The following is a 27,363-nucleotide window of genomic DNA, read 5'->3' on the forward strand; positions in this document are numbered from 1 at the left end:
AGTCAGGTGTTTGCCCTAGGAGCTTGCAATTGGGGTGGACCGAGAGATTTTTATTTTTTAAGTTTATTTATTTTTAGTAAGCTCTACACCTAACCTGGGGCTCGAACTCACAACCCTGAGATCAAGAGTCACATGCTCTTCCAATTGAGCCTGCCAGGCATGCTGGCATAGACTGGGAAATTCTGGTGCAGTTTGCACTGAGTGCTAAAAACTAGGGTGGACAGTGTGGAGCATCTCCCCCCCCCCACCCCCCTCTGGAGAGGCAAGAAATCCTGTCTGTAGGACAGAACCAGGAGGGGAGCCCTAGGGCTCTCAGAGACAGCAGCTGGCATGAAACCTGCCAGCTTTCCAGGTCTCTCTGCCAAGTCCTCAAGGGAAAAAGAACATACACCCACCCTGGCCTCAGAGGCACATGTCTAGGGAATGTCCCTGGAGTGGGAGCAGCCCCTTTGGGAACCACTGGTACACTGTACTAAAGACATGTGACTTTAGCTCCTGTATCTGTATCAGGTATCTGTTGCTATGTAACCACTCCAAGGCTTAAGTGGCTTCAAACAAAGTCATCATTTTTCCTGATGCTGGTGGTTGGCAGGCTCAGCTGGCAGTGGTGGAGATAGTTTCTTGTGTGGCTGCTTTTAGCTGGGGACATGGCTGAGACCAGAACATCCCACATGGCCTCTCCCCCTCTAGCATCTCCCCAAGGCCCCTAACCATTCATTCAGTTCTCTGGCCTGCACTTCCTTACAGCACGGTGCAGCAGCTGGCTTCCTAGAGAGACAAATCGAGAACCACTGGTCCTCTTGCAGCTTTGCTCAGAAGCCCCAAAACAGCATTTCTGTGCCATTCTCTTGGTCAAAGCGAATGGCAATGCCTGCCCAGATTCAAGGGGAGGGAAAATGGAGTCCATGTGTTAATGAGAGAAGCAGCTTACACTTACAGGGATGGAAGGAACTGTTAGTAGCCATATTTGGAGACCAGCTACTACCCCTCCTACCCATCCATAGCTGATTTCACCTTGAGCAGTCCCTGGAACCAAGTGGAGCAGATCAGATTCTTTTCTGAACCTGAAGACAAACTGTGGCTGGAAAGCAGAAGTCTGCGGAGACACCATAGTCAGCCCTGAGCATCTGCCAGCTGCGGAAGGCGGTATGCAGCGGGGAGCAGGGAAAGAGAACAGCTCCAGCCATGAAGCTCTGAGAAAGTTGATGGAGAGCCATGTTGGTTTCTCCTATTCCAGTTCTTGGGTCTCTGCTGTACTTGGAATTCTGTCTTTGCCTGTCGGGGAGATTGCTTGCTGTGTCCTCACCACCCTCTGGTCTTACATGCAGTGGGAAGCTGTTGGCAGCTTTCAGCAGGTGCCTGGCATGATCTGATATATGCTTTTTTTTTTTTTTCCAGATTTTATTTTTAAGTAATCTCTACACCCAACCTGGGGCTCAAACTCACAACCCTGAGATAAAGTGTCACACACTCCACCTACTGAGCCAGCCAGGCACCCCTGATTTTTTACTTTTATTATTTTTAAGTAGGCTCCATGTCCAACTGGGGCTTGAACTCATGACCCTGAGATCAAGAGTCACATGCTCTACTGCTGAGCCAGCCAGGTGCCCTCTGATATATGCTTTTTAAGGTATAAAAAGGTATATATTCTCCCTGTTGGAGAATGACTTGGAGGGGCCGGAGCGATGGAAATACAGAAATCTGTTAAGAGGCAGTGGTCAATATCTGGAGGGGGGATGGGGTGGCTTGGATTAGGGTGGTGATAAGGAATGCAGGAGAGATGCTTTACAATCTGTTTTAGAGTTAGAGCCACCAATATGTGTTGGATGAGATACTAGGTATGCGGTAAAGAGAGCAACTGAAGATAAGTCCCAAACGGTGGGGGGGGGGGGGGGGGTGCAGGAGGGGATGGAGGTACCATTACTGAGACTCCCTCTAGGGAGAGGGAGCAGTTTGAGGGAAGAGACCAAGAATTCTGCTTTGGACATAATAAGTCTGAGATGCTTGTTGGTATCCAAGAGGATATTTTCATTGCTTCCCAGATTACACTCTAGCCCCTCCACCCTGGAGTGGAGGCCCCTCAAGGGCAGGGTCTGCCAATGCCAGGGCATACCTTTAGCAATTTAGACACCCTAAACCCTGAAAGAATCAAGTGTCTTATACCATATGTAATTCAAAATAGAAACAATATTAAACATGAAAACCCCAAAATAACATGTTTTTATAATTAAAATGGCTCTATTCTGGACTTTCTGAACGCAAAATTCTGAATGATTTAATTAAATATAAACTTTTATCCCTGCTTTGTTGCACCCCAAGTGCATGGGTAGTCAGCCCATTGAGTAATGCAGCCCAGAGCCAGTTCCCCAGTGGCCCCTAGCACAGGGAGTTAAGTCAAGATAAGAATGTTCCACGAATGAATAAATAAACAGTCATATAAGTTTTCCCCCTTGAAGACAGCTGATAGCTCTCTGAGAAGGCAGTGAGACTGGGACCCACTCGTGTCAGAAACCTGGGACACATGGTTACCTACACTTATTTCCCAAAGTCACTTGGTTGGCCAAGGCTCTGATTTCCTAAGAAACCTTGGGGTCTCCTGGTGAGAGAACCTATCATCTTCAACACCACAGATCTCTGCTGCTCTCTGCTGCCCGATAGTCGAATGACCATGTGATTCTGCCCTGGAAAAAGTGAGTGGTCAGAGGAATTAAAAACCCACAAAGTCCAGAGACTGAGGTGACCCATTGTCAGGAAGGCAATGACCGAGTAACTGGGGGATTAACTAATCCCGGGATCCAGGGACTGAAGAGCCAAGTGATCCAATATCTGAGATACATCGACCTTGTAACTACAAAATCTAGTAGTCCGGCAACCTCAAGACCCTGAAGCTGAGGACCAAGAGTCCGAGAGGAAAGATCGTGATTGAAGCCCCGAAGATCCAAGATCAAAGGGCTTTGTGAACACGTACCCGCAGGGTCTTGGATTCCCAGCCTGGTGTCCAGGGTCTCAGCGGCCGCTGGGTGGGGCGCCCTCACCTACAGCGCGACTCCGCAGCTTCTCTCCTACCACTCGGCGCCGCACCAGCCTTCCTTAGGCATCATTCATTGGTGGGTCCTCGGAAGCGTGGACCAATCAAAACCCTCTTCGTGTCTCCAGCCCCCTCCCCAGTTGCCTCTCTGGAAAGCTAGGGGTGAGTCCCTTCCATGCCGACCCAATGGCAGTGCAGGCGGAGAGCCGTGCTGGCTGGCGATTGGCTGCCTCCAGTGCCTCTGTCATTGGCCGATGGCGGAGACGGAAGCGTCCCATGGGCCCGAGCTGCCGGAGCTCGGCCGGGGCGATGTGGAGCGCGGGCCGCGGCCGAGCTGCCGGACCGGCGCTTGTAGGGCTGCTGCTGACTCTCTTGGTGCCAGGCAGCGGTGCCGCCAAGACCGGCGCGGGACTCGTGACCTGCGGGTCGGTGCTGAAGCTGTTCAACACGCAGCACAGGGTGCGGCTGCACTCGCACGATATCAAATACGGATCCGGTGCGCAGAGGCCCGTGAATGGGGCATCGTCAGGGGGCGGAGCCCAGGGCTGGGAGTCTGAAGGCTGGGTGGTCGTGGGGAGTCTGCAGAGCCACGGGTCTGGGGGTCACCAGGGAGTCTCACTGGCCGCCTGGAGTTGTTGGGGGACCCAGGGGGACAAGGACCGGCGGTTTTAAGGGGGTCGTTGGGATATTGGGAGCGAGGAGGGTCGTCCAGGAGCTGCAGGCTAAGGGACTTGAGAGTTCAGCCAGAGACCAAGGGCCAGGGATTGGGGCTGGGAGTGAGCCCTTGGGGTCCCAGGGTTGAGGTTGTCGGGAAAGTTTATGGTGTCCGAGTCAAGTATAGGGAGTTCAGAGGTTGACCGCGACCTCGCGGTGGGGTGGGGTGTCGCCCCACAGGCAGCGGCCAACAGTCGGTGACTGGCGTGGAGGCGTCTGACGACGCCAATAGCTACTGGCGGATCCGTGGCGGCTCGGAGGGCGGGTGCCCGCGTGGGTCCCCGGTGCGCTGCGGGCAGGCGGTTCGGCTCACGCACGTGCTCACCGGTAAGAACCTACACACGCACCACTTTCCGTCGCCGCTGTCCAATAACCAGGTGAGTGGCCGGCCGGGAGAGGTTACTTGTGTTGGGGGGGGTGCGGTGCAGGGACAGAATCTAGACTCCTCTCAGTGACTCTGAGCCTGAGCACTACCTCTGCCGGCGACTGACAGGAAGAGAGATCAGGCTGGATAACTTATTCTCCTGGGGGTGAGTTGGACCCAGGAAGAGGATCCATAAAGCCTTTGGGATGGGGAACATGAAACCCAGCAGGGGATGAGGAACTCAGGCTGGGTCAGGAAGGATGAGTAGGAGTCCTCTAGGCCACAGAGGGGAGACTAGCGGCTTTGCAGGCCTGGGGAAGAGCTTGTGCTCCAATGGAGTTCACTGGAACTTGGGGAGGGAGAGGTAGAGGGGTGGAGTTGGGGTGGGAGGGGTTTGTGGGGTTAGGGACTGAGTACTTAGGGGACTTGTCAGAAGAAAAAGTATGAAATTGAGTGAGGGGTTGTTGGGCATCATGTTGAGTGAGTCTCAGAGAGGTTAGGAAGGAGAACATGGAGGGAGGAGGAGGCTTTAGCTATGTGGGGGCCTGTGATCACTGCGCAGACAGATGGGGTAGGGTGGACATGTATTTGAAGAGCCCTTGCTGGGGAGAGCCTACTGGGTGCTGGGAGTGGCGGTTGTAGTGTCCCATTTTGCAGCTATGGAAGCTAAGGCTCAGAAAGGTACAGGGAAGGACCCAAGGCCCAGTGTTCTGGGTGTGAGTGTTGGTGCCAGACAAGTGACCACAGGGGACTCTGTGCCTTCTGTGGTGAACACTGTCCATCTGCCCCCTGCACCCATAGGAGGTGAGCGCCTTTGGGGAAGACGGTGAGGGTGACGACCTGGACCTGTGGACCGTGCGCTGCTCAGGGCAGCACTGGGAGCGAGAGGCTGCCGTGCGCTTCCAGCACGTGGGCACCTCCGTGTTCCTGTCGGTTACCGGGGAGCAGTACGGGAGCCCCATCCGTGGGCAGCACGAAGTGCATGGTATGTCCAGTGCCAATACACACAATACGTGGAAGGCCATGGAAGGCATCTTCATCAAACCCAGTGTGGATCCCTCTGCGGGTCACGATGAACTCTGAGTGCCATGGATGGGTGGATGGAGGGCAGAAGGGTGGGGCATCTACAGGACCACTCTTGGTGGAGACTTTGGGTTTGTAGGGGTTTTCAAGTGCCTTTGTGATTAAAGAATGTTAGTCTGTGATTGTGTTTTGCTGTGAGCCTTGGGGTGGCCAGGAGGTACCCAGCTTCCCTGACTGGTTCACTATCTCTTCCTTAGTGCAAAACCCCTTGTCTCCAGCACGGAATGACAGCTAAACCTGTCCAAACCTTGATGCTTTTTCATGTACTCCAGCACTGCCCTGGGCCATCACAACACCCTTCTCTATCCTTAGATGCTCTAATAGCAAGTGACTCCAGTTTCTTAGCCCCTGAGCTTCATCAATCTTCTGTTAAGGGCTATGACCAGGGCCAGGGCCTCAGCAGGATGAACAGTAGGCCCACTGCCTGCCAGCTAGAATGAAGCACAAGTTCTCTAGTGCCCTCATCCCTTGAGGTGGGTCCCTGTTCTCCTGCCTGGCACGTCTCCTCTAGCATTTGTGGCAGTCTTGACATTTGTCTTCGATTCAGCACCAAGCCAAGACTGCCCATCTGTTGGAAATTAACATTACAAGTTCCCTCACTCTTGGTGCAAATGGCACCCCTCACACCCTAGCCTGCCTGGGTATGTGGGCATCTCTAGCCCCCATTACAACCTTCCAGGGTCCCAAGGAGATTACAGAATTTCAAAAGATATTGCAAGGGAAAGTAACCACAAAGAACTGCTACCTGCAGATATCTGAGAAGGCTTCCTGGAAGGACAGTCACAATTTGGGCAAGCAAAACATTGCAACTTAAAGGCAGGAACAATAAATAGGAGGGCCCTAATGAAGGGAACAATTTTGCTGGTGTGTAGGTGACCTCTAGAGGTTATGGTGGAGACTACAGGCTTCCTGGATTTGCTAAACTTGGCCCAGGTGTGGCTGTTTATATAGGAGGGGAGGGGTTTAAGGGAGCTGCTGGGGGTAGAGAGTGACACTTTTCCTGAATGAGAATACAAGAGCCCAAGGAGATGCTGGGGGTGGCAACTGGTTGGAAGATGCTTGGAGGAATGTGGGCAGAGGACACTGCAGGTGAGAAATCTGTTGGCGTTATGGGGGTGGGAGAATAGCTCTAGCCAATTGTGAGACTTGAGGGGAGGTGGGTCACATGTAGGTGCTGAACCATTACTTCCCCACCCTCCCAACCCATGAGCTCCTGCTCTGGTCAAACACAGAGCTCCTGACCCCTCCACTGCCAAACCTCTCAGACACTGTCTACAAGTTTAACCTCCTCTCCCATCACTCACCTGACCTGTGACAGGATTGGAGTACAACTAGATTAATAGCAGAATCAAAAAGTGCACAGCACATAGGAATCCTTGGGGAACCAAGGCTGAAGCTGTGGGAGCATATAAGATAGCTGCAGACAATGCAGGACAAGACCAAAAATTAAATTGCGGTAGCAGTAGAGCACTCATTTATTGAACACTGTCAGGTGCTGGGCCAAGGATTTACAGCATCTCATTTGCTCCTGGCAACAACCCTGAAGCAGGCTCAATTATTATCTTAATTTTGCAAAGGAGGCAGCAAGTTGTTAAAGATTCAAACCCAGCTCTGCCTGCCTCAAAAACATTTACTCTCATTACTGAGAATAAAATGGGGGGCGGGGGGCGGTATGGGAAGGGACAGAAGCAATGTAGCCTAAGCATCGCCCCGCCTACACACACACACACACACACACTGCAGCTGTGTGAGGGCCAATGTATATCCTTTTGGGTCATCAGCCTCGGTTAGGCACTTAATGAATGCTTATCTACAAAATGGACCCACGTCGACACCCACTTCCCCATACCTCCCACAGATCCACAAGGCTCCCTGGGCTCCAGGACCGGATCTCTGAAGTTCAGACCTAACTGGCTTGCTTCAGGCAAACCCGTTCTGGTCAAGCAGGACGATTAGGTGGGGTTTGGTGGGGAGGGAGCTACCCAGCCGGGAAACCCAATGCAGCTGAATATCAAATCCGGGAGACACAGGGAGGGATGTGAGCACGCAAAACGAAGCAGCCCTGCTCCACAGCAGGCTAGACACAGGTTTCAGGGTTTCAGAATTCTTAGGATCGCAGCCCTCTTCCCAGCGAGCTCAGCTGCGCGGACGCCAGGCCCCCCCCCCCCCTCCCGGACTTCTAAGCGCTCTCGCGGGCGCTGCTTCTAAACTCGCGGAGACTGGAGCCGAGAAAAGGCGGGTAAAATTCCTTTTGATAAGTTATGAATGAGGAGAAAGTGTTTGTAGTACTCATTGTTAAAACCACCGAGCCTGGGACTTGGCCCGCGCCCGGCCAATGCAGGCCCGGAGGCTATTTTGAAATCGCTCCGGTTTTAGCCAATAGGCGTGCGGGAAGAGAAGCCCCGCGTCGGCTCCGGCCAATGAGCGCGGCGTTATGCTAAGAAGCCGGGGGCCGGGCCCCGCCGACTGTCAGCGGGTTAAAGATGGAGCCGGTGAGCAAGAGGGCGCCACGAGGTGCGGGGTCGTTCTGATGGGTACGAGGGGAGCGAACAACCGCTAAGACCTTTTTCCTGCTAACCTTCCGCGTCCTGTCCTGGCCTGGTTCGAAAGGTGTGTCCCGCCGCGTGAGTAGCAGGGTCCGAGGTGGAGAGCACAGGCACGGCGGCCCTACCCGGTGGGACTGTGCGGAGGGGCGCAGCCCGGATCCCTGGCGCCTTCTCCGCAGGGGACTCCAGCAGGGCGGGAAGCCCACCCCCCCACCCCCCCCCGTTCTTTTGCTTCGCTCTGGGCCTCCAGGCAGAGAATCTTTAGGACTGAACACGGAGCGAAGTTGGGGACTAGGGGCCAGGGATGGGGGCGTAAGCCGACAGGGGCGCGTGGATCGGAATGGGGCCACCCTCCTTCTCTTGCAGCCCTGGGTCGAGTGAGGGAGTAGGGTCATCGGGGTGTACCCACCCTCGCTCCGTGCACGAGTGGGCTTCGGACTGCGGTGGAGCGCGGGCCCCTCTCCTTTGTGTGTTTACCCCCTCCCCCGTCCTCTCCCGCTCCTGGGTTGGAGCTACCCCTCAGTCTGGGGTTTCTCCCGCACTGCAGTGTGGAGAGTGCCTGGAGAAAGTCCCAGACCTTCTGACTATCTCCAGGACAGCAGCCCTGTTGAAATCCTCTTCCCCTCCCTGTGGTCTTGAACAGGGATTCTAGCCCCACCCACCCACGGTTGAGCTTCCCGCTCTGCACTTACTGGGGACCATGCGGGTCTCCCCTGCTGGCCCCAGCTGCTCTGACGAGGTTGCACTACTGTGCTTTGAGAAGCAGTGCAATGATATTGTCAAAGCATCTGGGACCAGCCTTGGGGACCCCCCTTCCCCACACCACAACCCTCCTCAGGCCGGGCCCCTTGGGCCTGCAGGCCCTCCCCTCCCCCCACCTCCCTCCCCAGCTCACTCCCTTCTCCATGGAAACTTGAGATCCTGGCCAGGCCTGGGCCTCTAGGGTCAGAGGGCACCCTTCCCCCAGGCCTCGGGGCCCCACCCCAGTGGGCCTGCATTCCAGATCTCAGATCCTCACTGACCACCACCAGGAGAGGCGCTGGCAGGCCTGCCTGACACTCTTTCCCTGTTGCACTACTGTGGGCCACTGGGAAGCAGTGCAATGATGAAAGGGCATCGGTCAGGCCCAGCCCACCACCCACAGTGCCTGAGGGGAGGGAGTTTTGCTGCCTCGCTCCACTTCCTAGCAGGAGCAGGTGTGGAACTGGGCTGGACCCTCCATCAGAGGATTAGGTGAGTGCAGAACTGGGGGATCATCCCACAAATTCTCCTTCTGGGATACTGCTGGACAGGAGCAGGGGCAGAGGCCCTGGGATCAGAAAAACTCTGGTTTGAAGAGGATCTTTCCACACCAACTCCCTGGGTAAGACTGGGGACTCCAGGTTTGGTCAGTGCTTTGTGGAGAAATGAAGATTCACTGTATTGCATGAAGGGTATGCCAGGGTCTGGCTCAGACCCAGCTCAACCTTGACCATGTGCAGATGAACTGCACCCAGGCCTCCCTGAGGGCTTGGGGAGGGTCAGGCTCTGGAGAGAACATTGTCCTGGGATCTTAGGAGCAGCACTATCTGGGCTGGGTGGGTGGACTTGGGATATGCAGACCACAGGTGATGCCTATCAACCATGTCAGCTTGTTTTCTTACAGGGAGGTGTGCTGCCCTGAGACTGCAGAAGGGACCAAGAGATGCCTGGCATGCCCATCCTAATAGCTACAATTAAAGGGACTGTCAAAGAGCCAGGCCCCAGGCATGCTTGCAGGGCCGGCTGCACCATCAGGACCTGACACAATGCAAAAGGCTTTTCTGTGCCCAGTGACAGTTATTCAAGCCTGTCTCCTTTAAGAGGAGGCCCAGGTTTCCAGATGGGCCTTTGGGAATACCCCTCACTCCTGGCTGAGCACATCAAGATGCCAGCTTCACCCCACCCTGAGGGTAGAAGCCCGGGCATGCATGCTTGGAGGTGGCCATCCTTCTGTGTAGATTCTGTGCCCACTGCCTGGAGACTCTCATACATCTGTCTCTCGCCCTTGCTGGGGGATGTTTTTTGAACTCAGGGTTCTGCTCAAATGTTCCGTCCTAGGGGAAGCCTTTCCTGGGCTCCACAACATCCAATATTCCTCCAGCAGAGCATGTTAGATTGAAATTTCTCCTTGTGGCTGAAGTCCTCATTAGACCCTAGGGCAGGGACAATATCCCTTTTTATATCTCTCTTGGCAGTGCCTGGCACAGAGGAGGGGACTGATACAACTAAAAAAAATACAAATAAGTACATAAAGTGTAAAGTATTATTAGCAGAACATGGGGGGAGATTAATTAGGGGTCTACTCTACCCCTCAGAGGATGCTTCTGCTGTTTATAAAAAGGCACATACTACATATTTCAAAGTAAAGTCTCATTTTAAGTTACACAGGGTCAGGAAGCAGGATGAAGATTTGAACCCAGGTGAATCTAAGTCTATTTGTCCTCCTAGGCTAGAACATTTTTCCTCCTTGGTTGTTTCCATCTTGCTCTCTGACCTCAAAGCAGGAGGAAGTGAGGGCCCGATGTTGGGGACAGCAGAGCCTAGAGGGTTGGTGGGTTGGTGGTGGGAGGTGAAAATTGTCTAGACTTATCAGGTACACTCCATGGATTGTTGGGGGTGAAGGGCAGTGGAGGTGATAGGAAGGAAGCAGTCCAGGGTGCACCCCCCTGTTAGTGGTTGGGGTGGATGGTGGTGTCATCGCTGACCAAGTAGGAGAGGAGAAAAGAAGCAGGTTTGGGGTTGGGAGAGAAGAACCTATATGCCAATCTTATGTGTGCAGCATGAGATGGCCCCAAAACTTCCGCATCGGACACTTGGATGTGGTTCTGGAACTCAAGGAAGGTCTGAGCCTGAGATATAAGTTAGGGTTAGTTAAGTCAGCCCTGAGTTGGAACCTCAGAGTGGGCTAAATTGTCCAAGATGGTACCATGAAGATAGGACCTTCTTTTTTTTTTTTTTTTTTTTTTTACATTTATTTATTTTTGAGACAGAGAGGGACAGAGCATGAACGGGAGAGGGTCAGAGAGAGAGGGAGACACAGAATCTGAAACAGGATCCAGGCTCTGAACTGTCAGCACAGAGCCCGATTCGGGGCTCGAACTCACGGACCGTGAGATCATGACCTGAGCCGAAGTCGGTCGCCCAACCGACTGAGCCACCCAGGCGCCCCTGATAGGACCTTCTTAAACCCATAAGGAGCAGCTAGATGCTGAAGAGGCAACATAAAGCATTGAGCAAAGTAACACAAAGCATTGAGTTATACAGGGGAAGAGAGAAGATAGAAGCTAGGGAGGGGTGGGTGGATTTGATGCTGGAGAGTAAATCAGGAGTGGAAGAGTGAAGTCTGGGGCAGATGAGTCAGGGGCTGAGTGAAGTCCTTGGGGTGTTGTCTACAGACCGCAAGGAGAGATGGTGAGCTGTCGGAACAAGGAGGAGTGAGGGCCTAAAAAAGAGTTTGGGTGCGGACCATGTTCTCTGCGTGCCATGGCCCGCTCCCTCATCAAGTCTTGCGGGACCCCATCAGGACCAGGGTTCCGCCGCGCGCGCGTGAGTGTTCGCCCCGTCGAAGGCGCCAGAGCGCATGCCCAGAGCAGCGGGCATTGTCACGTGCGTCCCCCTCGCGCGGATTGGCCCCCTGCTAGAGAGCTCCAGGGGGATTGGCTGGAACGGTCGGGGCGGTGGCTGCGGCTCGCGGAGAGAGGCTGCGTAGGCTCGGCGGCTGTGGGAAAGAGAGCAGGTGGGTCCCGGCGGCCCCCGCCCCTACTGGCCCCGGCCCGCCCTCGGCGACCGATCCCGGGCCCTCGGGAGCTGCCCCTCTCTCCTGGCCCGAGGCGGGTGGGAGTCGGCGCGCCTGGAGCCTCGGTGGCCCCGCCCCGACGACCGCTCCGCCCCCAGGCCACCCGAGCCAGCCCGCAGCGCCTCTCGGATGGAGGTCCTTGACGAGTTCGACAGCGAGTTCTCCCAGAGCGTGACCTTCTGCCAGCTCATCTCCGAGGAGGACTTCGAGAGGCAAGCGGCCACCTACACGGAGCGCGCGCTGCGCCGCCTCTTTCGCAGCATCGACCGCAACCCCGCGCTGGCCGAGAGGGTGGTGCGCAAGGGCAAGCTGGCCGAGTACGAGGGGCGCGGGCTCCTCTCCTTCCTCTGGGTGCGAGTCCGCCGGCGGGGCTTCGGGGGATGGGGTGGAGCTCTGAAGACTGGAGGTTTGGAGCGGGTGTAGGGAGGGCCGTCGGGCGTAGGTGGAGCTGCAGGGTAGGGTCTTCCAGGAGGCCCAGCGTGGGGAGTGCTGTAGGCAGCTGGTCACCTCTCCCGCTTCTTCCTGCCCTGCCTCTCCCCTTGTAGGCGAAGTTTTTCTGTGCAGTCCAGGGGGACCTGAATTGTTGCAACAGCATGGGTGCCCTGGAAATGAACCAGCGCCTGGAACAGCTGAAGAGGAGCATCCACCGCGTGCACCTCTACTCCCAGGGTGAGGGTCAATCTCTGCCAGCACACCTGACTTAGGATCCCTGATCCCTGATCCTGTGCTTGGTACGTTTTCGATTGTTTGGTGTTTATTTTTTGAATCTTTATTATGAAAACGAACGTAAACAAAACTGGAGACTGCAGTGAACACTCAGATACTGGTCTCCCTTCAGCTTCTGCAGTTCTCCCCATCTTGCCATGCTTGCTTCATCCCCCCTTTTCTTTTTCTGGAGCATTTTAGGGGAAATCTCAGACATCATTGTATTCTTCAATACTTTAGAATGCTTTTTTAGATATTAAAAAAAGACATTTTGTGGGGCGCCTGGGTGGCTCAGTTGAGTGTGTCTTCAGCCCAGGTCATGATGTCATAGCTCGTGGGGTTGAGCCCCAAGTCAGGCTCTGTGCTGACAGCTCAGAGCCTGGAGCCTGCTCTGGATTGCGTGTCTCCCTCTCTCTCTGCCCCTCCCCTGCTCATGCTCTGTCTCTCAAAAATGAGTAAACATTTAAAATTTTTTTTAAAAAAGATATTTTGTAATCACAGTGTTACCCCGGACATAATTGACAACAGTTCCATAATATTAGCTGATACTTAGGTTGGTGTTCAGCCTCTGACTTTCCATTACTAGGATGGCTATATACTTTGTGTCCACATTAGGACATTTGTGAGAGTGAAATGGAAGGGGCCACTTTAATGACCACACAGGGATGGCAAATGAGTATAGTGGCCACATCTGTTGAAACCTCTTGAGATGGGATGCCCTCACTTTTGTCCCCCCTGCCATCAACTTGAAGAACTGCGTTGTCCTTTGGGGTAATCCACTTAATGGGTTTATATCTGTTGTTATGGCTCATTGGTGTTGTTTGTTTTATTCCCCTCTGCCTGTGTGTGTGTGTGTGTGTGTGTGTGTGTGTGTGTGTGTGTGTGTCTCTGTGTCTGTGTGTTTAAGTTTATTTATTTTGAGACAGAAACAGTGCACACAAGCAGGGAAGGGGCAGAGAGAAGGAGAGACAGACTCCTAAGCAGGCTCCCTGCTGTCAGCACAGAGCCCAATGCGGGGCTTGAACTCACAAACTGTGAGATATGACCTGAGCTGAGATCAAGAGTCCGACTCTTAACTGACTGTGCCACCCAGGCGGCCCATTCTGCCTGTATGTCTTGGACAGTCGTTCTAAAGCCTTGATTAGATTTGGGTTCAGTTCTTTCAGTGCATTTGTCTTCAGTGATAGACTACCTAGCAGTGGAGCTGCTTGCTTCATTATGTTAGGAAGCCTGGCTCACCTGGGGGTCCTACTTTCCATGATGGTAAGTGTGAGTGCTCCACGTCACCATTTCATCCCAACCCATGGCATATGTAGCTCCTACCATTGTCTCCCAAGGTAGTGTTGATCCTATTTATCCTCATTTTATGAAAGAGAGCATAGAAGCCCAGGGAGGGTAGCCAACTATGTGACAACAATGTCACATAGTAAGTAGTAGAATCTGGAATTGAACTCAGGCTTGGGTTGCTCTGAGGCTCAGGCTCTTAGCTCTGGGTCAGTGCTCTTTGGTGGTGGTGATCATCATTCTAGATGAGCCGTTCTAATGGGTTGTATGAGGCACTTGTTCACACCCACTTTGCTGGTTTCCTATAACTCTGAACAGTAGAAATAGCCAGACTTGTTGAATATAGGAGGAAAACCTAATACAGAAAGAGGAGAGGGGGTAGGCCTGAGGGTCCTGCTTCTCAAAGATTCCCTCCCTGAGCCCACCTCTGTAAGACCTTGTACATATGGGTTTCCTTACAGAAAAAGGAGCCTTTGCACACCCTTAGGATGGCCCTGGGGCTGGGTGTAGTTGGTGAGCTTACTGTCCAGAGCCTGGATACCTCATGAAGGTGCTGGCAGACTCAGGAGCTTTCCACAGTGCTTGGGCATAGGTGGCAGACTGACTTGCCTAGGGCAAGCCAAGCCCTCGTTGGTGGTGATACTCTGTCACTTCCCCTGAAATTCTGGCCTTGGAGTCAGACAGTTGGGGTATGGATCCTGCCTGTGCCTTGTACACTTGGAGCTTACAGTTGTACCTGTAAGAGAGACAAAAATACCTTTTCCCCATGGGATAGTTATGGGCTGATGAGATGGTACATGTTGGTGCCTCTCAACAGTGGCTCTAGGCATTATCATGTGGTCCCTTTTGGGGGAGGAACCTTGTGAAGACCCTATACTACTGTTGGGCTCCCACTGTATCCTGTTCTGGCCGTGGGGTAGGCACTCACTGGTCCCTTTTGTCACAGATGCCAAGAAGAAGAGAAGAAAGCCAAAACTGAAGAAACCAGAACCCATCCTTTTGCAAGACCGGTCCACCTCCCCATGCCTGCCACCAACCGTGCTGCCACCTCCACCACTGCCATCCACTGCTACTACCGTGGCCTCCATGGTGGCCTCATCACCCTCTGTCTACACTATGCCTAGGGTCTTTGGCCCCTTCCCTCCTCTGCCCAGCAAGTCGGTCAGTGAGCGCATCCCCCACTTATGTGGTCCCAGGAAGGGCAGCCTCTGCCCCTCGCTCAGAACCACCCCAGTGGTTCTCCTGGGCCCACAGCAGTGGCTCTCAGAACTTTGTTTTTAAGTGGCAGAACGCTATCTGCAGGCACTATCTTGGGTGGAATGGTGACGGATAAAGCAGATGAAAAGGGGTCTGCTCTTGTTGAAGGGTTGGAGGCACAGAGTTTTACCTGCTATGCTTCAGCTGAGTGAGGCAGTCCCCAAAACACTGGGCAGAATTCTGGGGTGCCCAAAGGATAGGTGGAGAACCATGGCTGCCCCCCAATGTCTCCAGCCCCACACCTGCCTCGCCTCATGGGTGGTGTTCTTGCCACTCTCTAGGTGCCTCTGCAGTGTGCCTTCCTATCTGCCTGTCCCTGCTAATCTCCCCTTATCCCGCACTCTCACTCCAGGCAGACCCCCATCCTCTGTCAGTTCCCAGCCCCCATCACATTCTCTGTTCCCCTAACACCAAGCTCGATGTGGGCACTGAGGATGACCCTGACGTATTTGTCAAATGAAGGACAGTCATGTACTTCCCCTGGTTCCTGTATAAGGTGTTTTTTTTCTCAGCGAGGCCCCCAAACTTGTCCTAAGGTTTTGTTTCTATACCGCAGATGGAGAAGTTGGAAGTTACAAGGTCCGAAGTGAAATTAAACTGGGCTGGCCTGTCATCGAACCCAAAGAGGTGGAATTTAAACTTGGGGCAAATGAAAAAGGAGTGTTTTGGGTAGCTTGTGTGCCAACACTCGGTTGCCATTTCTTCCCTACCTTGTTAATCCTCACAATAACCCTGAGAGGTTGTTATTCCCATTTAATAGGGAAGGAATCGAGGCTCGGGTCTGCTCTGTGTATAGACATGTGCAATGAGGCTGGGAAGGGCCTGCCTGGGAGGAGCCCAGAGCTGATGTTAACCCTCTCCGCTCTGTCTTGCAGCCACATGGTTGATCTGACCCCCTTGGTCCTCAACCCCGGAGGCTTCCATTTCTCGTACTTGGCTGGAAACAGTGCACATCAGCTTCATTGCCCTGGCTACCCCTGGTAAGCATGGCTCTGACACCATCCTGGCTTGCCTGGCTTGATGGCATCATGGCAGTGTGCATGAGGGCCAGAAAAACGTTCTGTATGATAGTCCTTTGCATTTCATGAAAAGACCCTAATGTAATAGGGTGCTGGACAAGTCACTCCCCCTTCCTAGTGTTTGTAATGGCAAGAATCAGAAACAAGCAGCTCAGAGACCCACTAGAAACAATTCTGTCAACTGTGGGCAGCCCTAAGGTTTATAGACATGTGTCTTGCAAAGCAGGGATTTACTGACTATGGTTGTTGGTTTGTTTTTTAGTCACATGTTTTTTCCACTTAGGGTGTTGTTAAGTATTTCCCATGTCATTCCATGGAGTGTTATTTCTTTTTTTTTTTAATTTTTTTTTTTTTTCAACGTTTATTTATTTTTGGGACAGAGAGAGACAGAGCACGAACGGGGGAGGGGCAGAGAGAGAGGGAGACACAGAATCGGAAACAGGCTCCAGGCTCTGAGCCATCAGCCCAGAGCCTGACGCGGGGCTCGAACTCATGGACCGCGAGATCATGACCTGGCTGAAGTCGGATGCTTAACCGACTGCGCCACCCAGGCACCCCTTTGGAGTGTTATTTCAAAGTATATATTTAAACTGACCGCTTCATTGCTTCAGATGACATAAAAAAAAAAAAAAAAAACTGTTTTTTTTTGTTTTTTTTTTTAATTTTTTTTTTCAACATTTATTTATTTTTGGGACCGAGAGAGACAGAGCATGAACGGGGGAGGGGCAGAGAGGGAGACACAGAATCGGAAACAGGCTCCAGGCTCTGAGCCATCAGCCCAGAACCTGACGCGGGGCTCGAACTCACGGACCGCGAGATCATGACCTGGCTGAAGTCGGACACTTAACCGACTGCGCCACCCAGGCGCCCCCAAAAATACTGTTTTTTAGAGGAGTTTTAGATTCACAGCAAACTGACAAAGTACTGAGAGTTCCCCTCTACCCCCTGTCCCTACACAGGCACCCCCACTATCAACATTCCCCACCTTAAATTGATGAACCTACCATGCCACATCATTATCACCCAGAAGTCATATGTTTGGGCTCACTCTTGGTGTTGTACATTCTGTGGGTTTGGACGAATGTATAATGACATGTGTCCACCATTATAGTATCATACAGAATAGTTTCATTGTCCTCAAAATCCTCTGTGCCCCTCCCTCTCCTGTAACCCCTGACAACCACTGATCTTTTTATTGTCTCCACAGTTTTGCCTTTTCCGGAATGTCATATACTTGGAATCCTACAGTATGTGGCCTTTCCAGATTGGCTTCTTTCACTTAGTAATACTCACTTTTAAATTTCCTCCATGTCTTTTCATGGCTTGATAGCTCCTTTCTTTTTAGCACTGAATAACATTCTATTGTCTGGATGTACTGTGGTTTATTTATCCATTCATCTACTGAAAGACTGATTCCAAATTCTGGTAATTATGAGTAAAGCTGCTATACACATAGATATGCAGGTTTTTTACAGACATAAGTTTTCTTTTCTTTTCTTTTTTTTTTTTCTTTTTTATTTTTTTCAACGTTTATTTATTTTTGGGACAGAGAGAGACGGAGCATGAACGGGGGAGGGGCAGAGAGAGAGGGAGACACAGAATCAGAAACAGGCTCCAGGCTCTGAGCCATCAGCCCAGAGCCCGACGCGGGGCTCGAACTCCCGGACTGCGAGATCGTGACCTGGCTGAAGTCGGACGCTTAACCGACTGCGCCACCCAGGCGCCCCCAGACATAAGTTTTCAACTCTTTCACCAAGAAGCATGATTGCTGATCACATGGTGATAATATGTTCAGTTTTGAAGAAACTACCAGTGTAGCTATAGCATTGTGTATTCCCACTAGCAATGAGTGAGAATTCAGATGGCTTCTTTTGTAAGAAACCTACGCAGTTCTATAAAGCTGATTCTAAATTTAGTTGATGGAAAGTTTATCCAAGATGACACCCAAAGAGTAAGCAAACCTTTAAAAATATTTTTGGCATACTTAGTAATGAAAGATGTACACATTAAGGTTGCTAGCATGTATGTTATATACCTGTCAAAAAGCCCAAAGTAGAGAATCCTGTGCTATCGAGGCTGTAGGCAGAGACTCATTTTTGCTGTGAAAATAATATAAAATGGCTTTATTCTTTTTTTTTTTTTTTAAATCTTTATTTATTTTTGAGAGAGAGAGAGACAGAGCAAGAGCGGGGGAGGGGCAGAGAGAAAGGGAGACACAGAATCTGAAGCAGGCTCCAGGCTCTGAGCTGTCAGCACAGAGCCCAATGCGGGGCTCGAACTCACGGACCATGAGATCATGACCTGAGACGAAGTCGGACGTTTAACCGACTAAGCCACCCAGGCGCCCCTATTCTTTTTTTTTTTTTTTAAGATTTTATTTTTAAATAATCTCTACACCTAATGTGGGGCTCGAGCTCACAACCCGGAGATCAAGAGTTGCATTCTCCACTGACAGAGCCAGCCAGGCACCCCTGTTTTAATTCTTTTAAAAATTCTTTTTTTTGGGGGGGGGTTGCCTGGGTGGCTCGGTTGAGCATCCGACTCTGGCTCAGGTCATGACCTCATGGTTCATGGACTCAAGCCCCACATTGGGCTCTCCACTGTCAGCATGGAGCCCGCTTTGGATCCTCTGACCCCCTCTCTGTGCCTCCCTTGCTTACATTCTCTCTCACAAATAAATACTTAAATAAATTAAAAAAATTTTTTTTTAAGTTTTTTTATTTTGAGGGAGAGAGTGTGGAGGAGGGGCAGAGAGAGAGAGAGAGAGAGAGAGAGGGAGTGAGAAAGAGAATCCCAAGCAGGTTCTGCACTATCAACCTAGAGCCCAATGTGGGGCTCGAACCCACAAACTCTGAGATCACGACCTTAGCCTAAATCAACGTTCGGATGCTTAACTGACAGTCACCCAGGTGCTCCTAAAAATTCTTTTATTGAGATAACTTACATAGCATCATATAAATTCACCCAGTTACAGTGTCAACTTAAGTGGCTTTTTGTATGTTCACATTTGTGAAGCCATCACCATAATCCAATTTTAGAACATTTCCATCATGCCAAATAGGAGAGAGTGAAAAAACAACCCATAGGAGAAAATATTTGTAAATCATCAAAATCCCATTCTAAAAATTGGGCAGAGGACTTGAATAGATATTTCTTCTAAGAAGACCTACAACATGGCCAATAAACACAGGAAAAGATGCTCCACATCATTAGACATCAGGGAAATGCAAGTGAAAACCACAGTGAACTACTACTTCCCACCTACTTCCATCAAAAAGACAGACAAAAGGGGCACCTGGATGACTCAGTTGGTTAAGCTTCCAACTCTTGATTTTGGCTCAGGTCATGATCCCACAGTTCTTGGGTTTGAACCCTGAGCTGGGCTCCGTGCTGACAGTGTGGAGCCTGCTTGGGATTCATCCTCTCTTTCTCCCTCCCTCCCTCTCTCTCTCTCTCTCTCTGCCCCTCCACCCCCTCAAAATAAATAAATAAATAAACTTTAAAAAATAAAATAAATTTAAAAAGACAATGACAAGTGTTGATGAGGATGTGGAGAGATTGGAATCTCTAGTGTGTGGCTGGTGGGAATGTAAAAGGGTGTAGCCATCATGGAAAAAGGGTATGGTGGTTCCTCAAAACACTAAACAGAATTACCATATGACCCAGTAATTCCACTTGTAGGTATATGCCTGAAAGACTTGCAGTGGAGACTCAAACAGATACTTGTATATGAGTGTTCATAGCTCCAGTATTGACAGTGGCTAAAAGGAGAAAATAAGCCAGGTGTACCCAAGATGAACAAAATGTGGTCTATCCATATAATAGAATGTTGAAATAAGTGAGATAAGCCAGAACAAAAGGACAGGTTATTGTCTGGTTCCCATTACATGAAGTATCTAGAGTAGGCAGAATTCTAAAGACAAAGTAGGTGAGAAGTTACCAGGGCCTGGGAGAAGGAGATGAGTTGTTGCTTAATTGGTACAGTTTCTGTTTGGGATGATGAAAAAGTCCTGGAGATAGATAATGATGATGGTCACCACAACACTGTGAATGTGTATAATGCCACTGAATGGTACACATAGAAATTGTTAAAATGGTAAATTTTGTGCATATTTTACTACAATAAAAAAAAAAAAGAAAAACTCTAGCACCACTAAGCTGTCACCCCCAGTTCTTCTCTCCCCCATCCCGAGGCAACCACTAACATTTCTCTGTGGATTTGCCTATTCTGGACATTTCATATAAATGAAACCATACAATAACATGGTCTCTGGTGACTGGCTGCTTTCACTTAGGATAACGTTTACAAGGTTCATCCATGTTCTAGCATGTGTCAGTTCTGAATTTCCTGCTTTTTAAATTTCTTTTTTAAGACTTAATTTTTTTAGAGCAGTTTTAGGTTTACAACAAAATTGAGAGGAAGGTACAGAAGTTTCCTCCATGTCTCCTGCCCCCACACATGAATACCCTCCCTTATTGTCAATATCCCCCACCAGAGTGGTGCGTTTATTAACAACTGATGAACCTATATTGACACTTCAGCGTCACCCAAAAGTCCATAGTTTATACTGGGGTTCCTTTTTGGTGGTGTACATTCTATGGGTTGACTTTTTTTTATGGTTGAACAATATTATTCCACTGTGTAGATATGCCACATTTTATCTGTCAGTTCATCAGTTGATGGGCATTTGGGTTGTTTCCATTTTTGGCTCTTATGAATAATACTGTTATGAACATTTCTGTGCAAGTTTCTGTGAGGACATAGTTTTCAGTTTTCGTGGGCACACTCTTCATAAATATTTTTTTTATTTTTGAGAAAGATAAGAGTGTGAGCAGTGGAGGCACAGAGAGAGAGGGAGAGTCTCACGCAGGCTCCGTGTAGAGTCCAAAGCGGGGCTTGAACTCACAAAACTGTGAGGTCATGACCTGAGCCGAAATCAAGAGTTAGACGTTTAACTGGCTGAGCCACCCAGGCACCCCTTTTTTGGTATAGTCTTAAAAGTCGAATTGCTGGGTCATATGGTAAATATATTTTGAGGGACTGCCAAAGACACAAGTCTGTTATCAGACGTAGGATCTGCAAAATATTTCCTCATATTATGTGGGTTATCTTCTCTCTTTCTCTGGTCTTTTTGGATCACCAAAGTTTAAGGTTAGTCTTTTGAGAGGCAGTTTATCAAAATATCAGGAGCCATAGACGTTCTCATATTCTTTGCTCTGGTATTTTCAATTCTGGGAGAGTTTCAATTCAAGGAGATGATTAAGGGAAAGAAAAAAGCGACTGTGTACAAAAGTGTTTATGGCAGTGTAAAAGGAGAAAAAATGGAAACAGTTTAAATGTGCATTCACAGAATTATGGAATATTGTGCAGACATAAAATTATGAACATGGTTAAACCTGATTATGTAGATTCATGAATTATGTGTAAGTGGAAACAATAAGCTATCCAATCAGATCATCCTACCTCCTGGTAGGATGGAAGAGTAGGAAGGTGACTGACTGCCAAGTGATGGAGAAGGGGTTGCCGGCAATCACTTGTGCAGTGTTGTTATGATGCAAAATGTAGAAGCAAGGCATTGTTGGCATCATCAGATCCTCACAGAATTGTGGGGCCATGCACCAGGGCTGGGCCATCATCAGAACTTAAACAGCTGCAGAATGGTCTGCTGCATGGCGTCCATGGTTCCTTTAGCCATTCTTTGATGGATGTTTGGTTGTTTCCAGGCTTTCATAATCACCAACATTGCTGTGATGAACAGCCTGGAACAAAACATCCATGGGAGAGCATTATGGAAGTAGAAATGTATTAAAGGCCATCCCACAGCCTTAAGTTTTGTCATGCGTACTTCTGATGGCTCTGTGTGCCGGTATCCCACCTCATGGACATGTGTTGGCTGTCTCCTGCACAGGACCTTGGCCTGTAGTGGCTCCCCAAACACCAAGGAGACACCATCCCCTCCTGTGAAGACTTCCATCTTCACCCCGCCTGTCTTGCTCAAGTTCCAGCCTATGCCAAGACCCAAAGATGACTCTGAGAATGACCCTAGCAGCACGGAGTCTGTGCCCCACAAGAGGGGTCCATAACCTCTTTCCTACAGACCACGGCTAGATCAATGAATAAAGTTCCCATGGAGGTGCCTTACTTGTGCTGGGCTCCCTAAAGGCTGTGCAGTCCCTTGGGCTTCGTCCTGCTGGAAGAGTTTGTCAGAATAGTGCAAGCCAGAGGCCCTTTAGTCTGAGCCTTCATACAGTAATTGTTCAGGTCAGTGCTACTGTGAAGTCCCCTTGCTTGTTCTCTAACTTGGGAATTTAGCCATGGCACTTTGAAAGAGAAATGAGTGAGGAGACAGCACTGCCCTTCTCTACAGTGACTCTGTGGCCCCTTTGAGCTTCACTTGACCTCACTGAATTGCAGTTCCATCATTTTTTCCTACACCTGGGCTCTAAACTCAAGCCTTATCTGGGTGCAGGTTTAGAAACAGTGATCTGTTCCCTCCCTGGAGGAAAATAAGCTGGCATGTTAGTTTCCAACTTGGCATCTCCCTAAGGAATTTCAGAGACGTGACTCTTGTTGTTGCTTTACACACCAGCCTTAGAGTCAAACCTGCATGTGAGACATGAGCCCTCACAAAATGCTTAATGACTGCTGGACATTAGCAGATACTTGTTGAACCCTTGTGTATGCTCCACACCTTGCTTGGGACTGGAGATAATAAACCAAGCAGTTGGTGTCCCTGCTCTTAAGGAGCTTACATCCTATCCTCCTCTGTGTGTGTGTGTGTGTGTGTGTGTGTGTGTGTGTGTGTGTGTGTGTGACTGTATGTGTAACCAGTGCATCCAATTAATAACAGGGTTATAAATTGTGATAAGCCCTAAGGAAGCTGAGTTGGACATGTATGCAGTGGGTGGTCAGGGAAGATCTCTCTGAGGAGGTGACATTTATGTTGAAACTTAGAAAAACATAAGGAGGCAGCCATGAGATGAGAAAGGGCAAGGACCTTTCTGGCTCTGGGTGACTAGGTAGCGGTACAGTTGTGGCAAGGGGAGCCTATGCAGAGGGGGAGGGGGGGGTGGAGAATTCTGTTTTGACCACACATGTTAAATTTGAGATCAATGGTACCTAAAATAGAGGTCAGGAATCTGGAGTGCTGGCCATTTAATGATGTGAGTCAAGAGATATGAGTGGTATTTAAAGCCACAAGCCTGGGAAAGATCACCAGGTGCTTGTGTGTAGACGGAGGCCCGGGGCTTAGGCTGGGGCACACAAACATAGTGATCTGGCCGCGGGAAGGGTCCGTAAGAGAGATGAGTGAGGGCTTTGGACTCTCGGGCTTAATGGCTACTTGCCCCTAAGCCTCCCAGGAGAGGGCTGGAGGTGGTGGGGACTGAATGGGAGAACGGGTAGACAGCGAATGTGGACGTAGGTTTGGAGACGTCTGCCGTGGAAGGAAGAGATGAGACAGAGGCTGGTGACACTCAAGGTGGACTTTTAAAAAAATCTGAGAAACCAGGTCAAACCAGGGCAGGCTTGAGCGGGGGGATGGAAAGGAGAAAAGGTCTAGAGAGAGCCTTCTCTGTTCGCCCGAGGAAGTGGGGCTTCGAGGCCCCTCGGCCCCCAGCAGGAGGCAAACCCTACCACAAACTGCCCAGGTGCCCAAGGACTGGGGTGCACCGACTGGGCATGCGCACTTGGCACCAGGCGCCACTGTTCGCTCACGCCCTGCGCCCACTTCCGGGGCGGGTCTGCGGGACCCGGAAGTCGATAGGGAACTCGGCCGAGAAGTCGGCTTCTAAATCGTTTGCTGTCGTTTTTCCTCACTCGCTGGACCTGGCACTGCCACCGCTCCCGCCGCCATGGGGAAACGGCAGCATCAGAAGGACAAGATGTAAGTTGAAACGCAGCCGGAAGCGCGGCCCCGCTCGGCCTCAGTGCCCACCTGTCCCGCAGTCCGCGCCGCCCCTCTTCCCTCTCTCAGAGCTGGTTCCCAGAGCCACTCTTAAATGCCGTTTCGTCTCGGAAGCCTTTGTCTCCTCCAAGGCAGGGGAATTACCCCGACCGCCGAGGTCTCCCGGGTTTCTTGGTACTAACACCGTCAGTGCTTCTGAGCGCGGCCTTCCTACCGCGTCGGCACCGTGCGAGCCCCGGCCCCTCGGCTCTTCAGCTCCTCGGCTTTTGCCCTGGAACGCCCCATCTCCACTCTCGAATTCTGCCCCTAATCATCCCCTCTTTCTCCTCCACCTCCAGTGTTCCTGTGTGCCGTTCATTGGCTTACACACATTCGGAATCTTCCATTTTAAAACAAACCAGCCTTGCCCCGTGCTCCTCTCCTGCCACCGTGGTGTTTTTGTTTTTGTTTTTTTTTTCTTCCGAACAAGGCGTCAAAGACCTGTGTCTACTTGCTGTTTTCTGCTGTTTCTTGAAACCGCTCCAGTCAGGCTTTTCTCCCCAGCACTATTCCTGTCAGGATCCTAATAACTTCTCTGTTGCTAAATCTAGTGGTCAATTCCCAGTTCTCGTTTTGTTGGGCTTGTCAATAGCGTGTGACACGGTTGACCACCTTGCTCCCTCTGAGGCCCTTCTTTGATATCTGAGACCCCATATGCCCTTTTCCATTTGTTTTCCATCTGTCTCAATGGCCTCTCTCAGTCTCCTTTGCTGGGTCTTTCTCCCACTCTCTCAGACTTCATACGTCCATGTCCCCCACGTTTCTTCTCCCTTTACATTCTCCCTGGTCATCTCTCATCTTGTAGTGGTCAACTGCTTACTTGACATCTCCAGTTGGAGGTTTGATAGACATCTCACATTTACTTACAAAAATTTTTTTAATGTTTTTATTTATTTTTAAGACAGTGAGAGAGAGAGAGAGAGAGAGAGACAGAGCACCAGTGGGAGAGGGGCAGAGAGAGAGGGAGTCACAGACTCTGAAGCAGGCTCCAAGCTCAGAGCTGTCAGCACAGAGCCCGATGTGGGGCTCCAACTCACAAACCGGGAGAGATCGTTACCTGAGCTGAAGTCAGAGACTCAAACGACTGAGCCACCTAGGTGTCCCGACATCTCACATTTAATATGTTCCCCCTTCATTTTCCCTATCTCATTGGTCATACTGCTACTTAGTTTACACAGGTCAGAAGTCTGGGAGTTAGCCTTGGTGCCTCTTTCCTGAGGCTCTCTCCTCCCCCTGTTCATCAGTAAATCCTGTGGCTCATCCAGGAAGTAAATGTGGGATAGGAAGGCACTCACTAATCCACCAAACCCCTCAGTAGGTGGAGTGTATTTCATCTCCTTTGACATTTTTATTTATTTATTTTTTTTTTATTTAAAAAAAAATTTTTTTTTAATGTTTATTTATTTTTGAGACAGAGAGAGACAGAGCATGAACGGGGGAGGAGCAGAGAGCGAGGGAGACACAGAATCGGAAGCAGGCTCCAGGCTCTGAGCCATCAGCCCAGAGCCCGACATGGGGCTTGAACTCACGGGCTGCGAGATCGTGACCTGAGCTGAAGTCGGACGCTTAACCGACTGAGCCACCCAGGCGCCCATATTTTTTTATTTTTTATTTTTATTAAAAAAAAATTTTTTTTAACGTTTATTTATTTTTGATACAGAGACAGAGCATGAACGTTGGGGGGGGGGGGGTGGTCAGAGAGAGAGGGAGACAGAGAATCTGAAACAGGCTTCAGGCTCTGAGCAGTCAGCACAGAGCCCAACACGGGGCTCAAACTCACGGACAGTGAGATTGTGACCTGAGCTGAAGTCGGACGCTTAACCGACTGAGCCACCCAGGCACCCCTCCTTTGACATTTTTAGATGCCTCCTGATTGGTTTTCTGTTGCCTCTCTTGCTTGTCCCTCTATACACAGCTGCCGGAGTGATGCTTTGAGGACTTATGTTAGAGCATGTCAGGGCCCTACTCAGAACCCTCCAGCCGCTTTCCATACCGCTTAAAGTAGATCCACAGCCATCACACAGCTTGTGGGGCCCCTCGTGATCCAACTGCTAGCCTTCTTCACCTGCTGCCACATGCCCCCGTGCACACTCTTCTTCAGTGACTTCACCCTTTTCTGAAGACACACCAGCTTTTTCTGTGTCAGGACGTTTATATGGGATAAGCTTGCTTGGTCCCTCTGCCTAGAAAGCTCTTCCTGCACATCTTCACATGGCTTGCTCCTTTGCATCATCAAGCCTTCTGTTAAATTCTGTTCATTTCCTTCAGAGCAGAGCAGGAATGTTTGTATTTGCTTACTAGTTTGTGTATGTCTGTGTTGCATCTCACACATTATAGGTGTTTAATAAGCATTTGCTGAATGAGTGAAATGATTTAATCATCAGTTACTTCTAGAGACTGTCCTCTTTATAAAGGGGGGTGGTAATAAGATTGTTTGTCTCTTCTTCAGGTACATTACCTGTGCTGAATACACTCACTTCTATGGTGGCAAGAAACCAGGTAAGGCATGAAATCTTTCTGTTTTCCTTGATGTGGATGTGTGTGTGTGTGTGTGTGTGTGTGTGTGTGTGTGTGTGGCGGGGCGGGGGGTGGGTGTTGTAATTAAGGGATGATGTTTTTACTACACAATGAGGCTATAAAAATTAACAATGAACAAGAACACAAAGTGTAGCAGACAAATGGGTTGAGAACACAGATGATTCACAAAAGAAGATGAAATAAAAAGAGCACATTCTCATAATTGCTGACCGGGGTAAAACCAGCACAGGATTCTTGGAAAGCAAAGCCAGGCCCCACAGCAAGGGTATTAGGATTATGGGAGAAACCCAACCCCAGCGGCTTACGCAAGTATGTCATTTTTTCTCTAAGTTCTTTCTTGATGTATTCCATGTGTCCTACCTATTGAAAGGTTTTTAATCCACAGCAGTTTTTGCACTAGGTAATTCACATGAACTTTTTCTTATTTATTTATTTAATTTATTTTTAAAATATTTGTTTATTTTTGAGAAAGAGAGAGCACTAGTGGGGGAGGGGCAGAGAGAGAGGGAGACACGGAATTCGAAGCAGGTTCCAGGCTCCAAGCTGTCAGCACAGAGCCCGATGTGGGGCTCGAACCCACGAACTTCGAGATTATGACCTGAGCTGAAGTCAGATGCTTAACTGACTGAGTCACCCAGGTGCCCCCACATGAACTTTTTCTTAACATGGAATTGAATTGTTGGTAAGAACACATACATGAAGTGTTTTACAGAATAAACTTTCCATCTTTTATTTTCATCTTAAACAGATATCCCACAAGCAAATTTTCGTCGCTTACCTTTTGATCACTGCAGGTAAGAGTTTTGAGTGTTTATCTTTCCCTCCTAGTTGTTTTCTGTTACTTAATGACATATTTTGACAGTGAATATGATTTTTGGGGATGCAGATGTGGGTTCTGTCTGTGTTCTCCTGTCTAGATCTTCCTTGAACTGAGAGAAGATGACCTAACAATGATAAGAACTAATATTTCTGCTCATTCGGTGTCTATGTATTTGCATTTTTTTTTCCAGCCTCTTTCTTGTCTTCCAAGGTAGGTAGACTCTGTTGTTTAGCCTACTTTAC

At 50.0% G+C, this 27,363-nt stretch overlaps 3 protein-coding genes and 1 long non-coding RNA gene across 8 annotated transcripts in view; all 4 read left to right on the plus strand.

Annotated features, from left to right (window-relative positions):
- The first annotated feature begins 3,175 nt into the window (after nt 1–3,175).
- On the plus strand, nt 3,176–5,311 carry SDF2L1 (stromal cell derived factor 2 like 1). The gene is made up of 3 exons (XM_045457625.1): nt 3,176–3,524; nt 3,923–4,119; nt 4,908–5,311. Exons 1-3 carry the CDS (start codon nt 3,215–3,217, stop codon nt 5,187–5,189), a joined length of 789 nt encoding a protein of 262 aa, XP_045313581.1. The 5' UTR covers nt 3,176–3,214; the 3' UTR covers nt 5,190–5,311.
- A 2,066-nt stretch (nt 5,312–7,377) lies between these two features.
- LOC123587688 lies at nt 7,378–9,533 on the plus strand. The gene is made up of 2 exons (XR_006707459.1): nt 7,378–7,799; nt 9,381–9,533. It is a non-coding gene; the product is annotated as an uncharacterized LOC123587688 (long non-coding RNA).
- Nucleotides 9,534–11,412: 1,879 nt separating this feature from the next.
- Nucleotides 11,413–21,959, plus strand: LOC123587686. Of its 2 annotated transcripts, none has more exons than XM_045457632.1 (7): nt 11,413–11,492; nt 11,651–11,903; nt 12,098–12,221; nt 14,488–14,702; nt 15,355–15,425; nt 15,674–15,778; nt 21,727–21,959. In XM_045457632.1, exons 2-7 carry the CDS (start codon nt 11,682–11,684, stop codon nt 21,899–21,901), a joined length of 912 nt encoding a protein of 303 aa, XP_045313588.1. In that variant the 5' UTR covers nt 11,413–11,492; nt 11,651–11,681; the 3' UTR covers nt 21,902–21,959. The 2 variants fall into 2 exon arrangements, with proteins under 2 accessions (XP_045313588.1, XP_045313590.1); XM_045457634.1 differs by having other exon boundaries at nt 11,651–11,846.
- Nucleotides 21,960–23,543: 1,584 nt separating this feature from the next.
- PPIL2 (peptidylprolyl isomerase like 2) overlaps nt 23,544–27,363 on the plus strand; it is a 31,164-nt gene continuing 27,344 nt past the window's right edge. For all 4 annotated transcript variants that reach the window (XM_045457629.1, XM_045457630.1, XM_045457631.1 and 1 more), the window contains exons 1-3: nt 23,544–23,703; nt 26,213–26,262; nt 27,050–27,095. In XM_045457629.1, the coding sequence (XP_045313585.1) occupies nt 23,672–23,703; nt 26,213–26,262; nt 27,050–27,095 (128 nt within the window). In that variant the 5' untranslated portion in view covers nt 23,544–23,671. The remainder of the gene's footprint in view (nt 23,704–26,212; nt 26,263–27,049; nt 27,096–27,363) is intronic.

The sequence above is a fragment of the Leopardus geoffroyi genome, chromosome D3 (genome assembly GCF_018350155.1).
Source record: "Leopardus geoffroyi isolate Oge1 chromosome D3, O.geoffroyi_Oge1_pat1.0, whole genome shotgun sequence".
Taxonomy (NCBI): domain Eukaryota; kingdom Metazoa; phylum Chordata; class Mammalia; order Carnivora; family Felidae; genus Leopardus; species Leopardus geoffroyi.

What these genes read in the sequence shown, in the direction of transcription:
- SDF2L1 (XM_045457625.1), top strand. Translation starts at nt 3,215, where the DNA reads ATGGCAGTGCAGGCGGAGAGCCGTGCTGGCTGGCGATTGGCTGCCTCC. An exon ending in CGATATCAAATACGGATCCG is followed by an intron (nt 3,525 to 3,922) that starts GTGCGCAGAGGC and finishes GTCGCCCCACAG; the next exon opens with GCAGCGGCCAACAGTCGGTG. An exon ending in CGCCGCTGTCCAATAACCAG is followed by an intron (nt 4,120 to 4,907) that starts GTGAGTGGCCGG and finishes CTGCACCCATAG; the next exon opens with GAGGTGAGCGCCTTTGGGGA.
- LOC123587686 (XM_045457632.1), top strand. Translation starts at nt 11,682, where the DNA reads ATGGAGGTCCTTGACGAGTTCGACAGCGAGTTCTCCCAGAGCGTGACC. An exon ending in GGCTCCTCTCCTTCCTCTGG is followed by an intron (nt 11,904 to 12,097) that starts GTGCGAGTCCGC and finishes CTCCCCTTGTAG; the next exon opens with GCGAAGTTTTTCTGTGCAGT. An exon ending in CTGTCATCGAACCCAAAGAG is followed by an intron (nt 15,426 to 15,673) that starts GTGGAATTTAAA and finishes TCTGTCTTGCAG; the next exon opens with CCACATGGTTGATCTGACCC.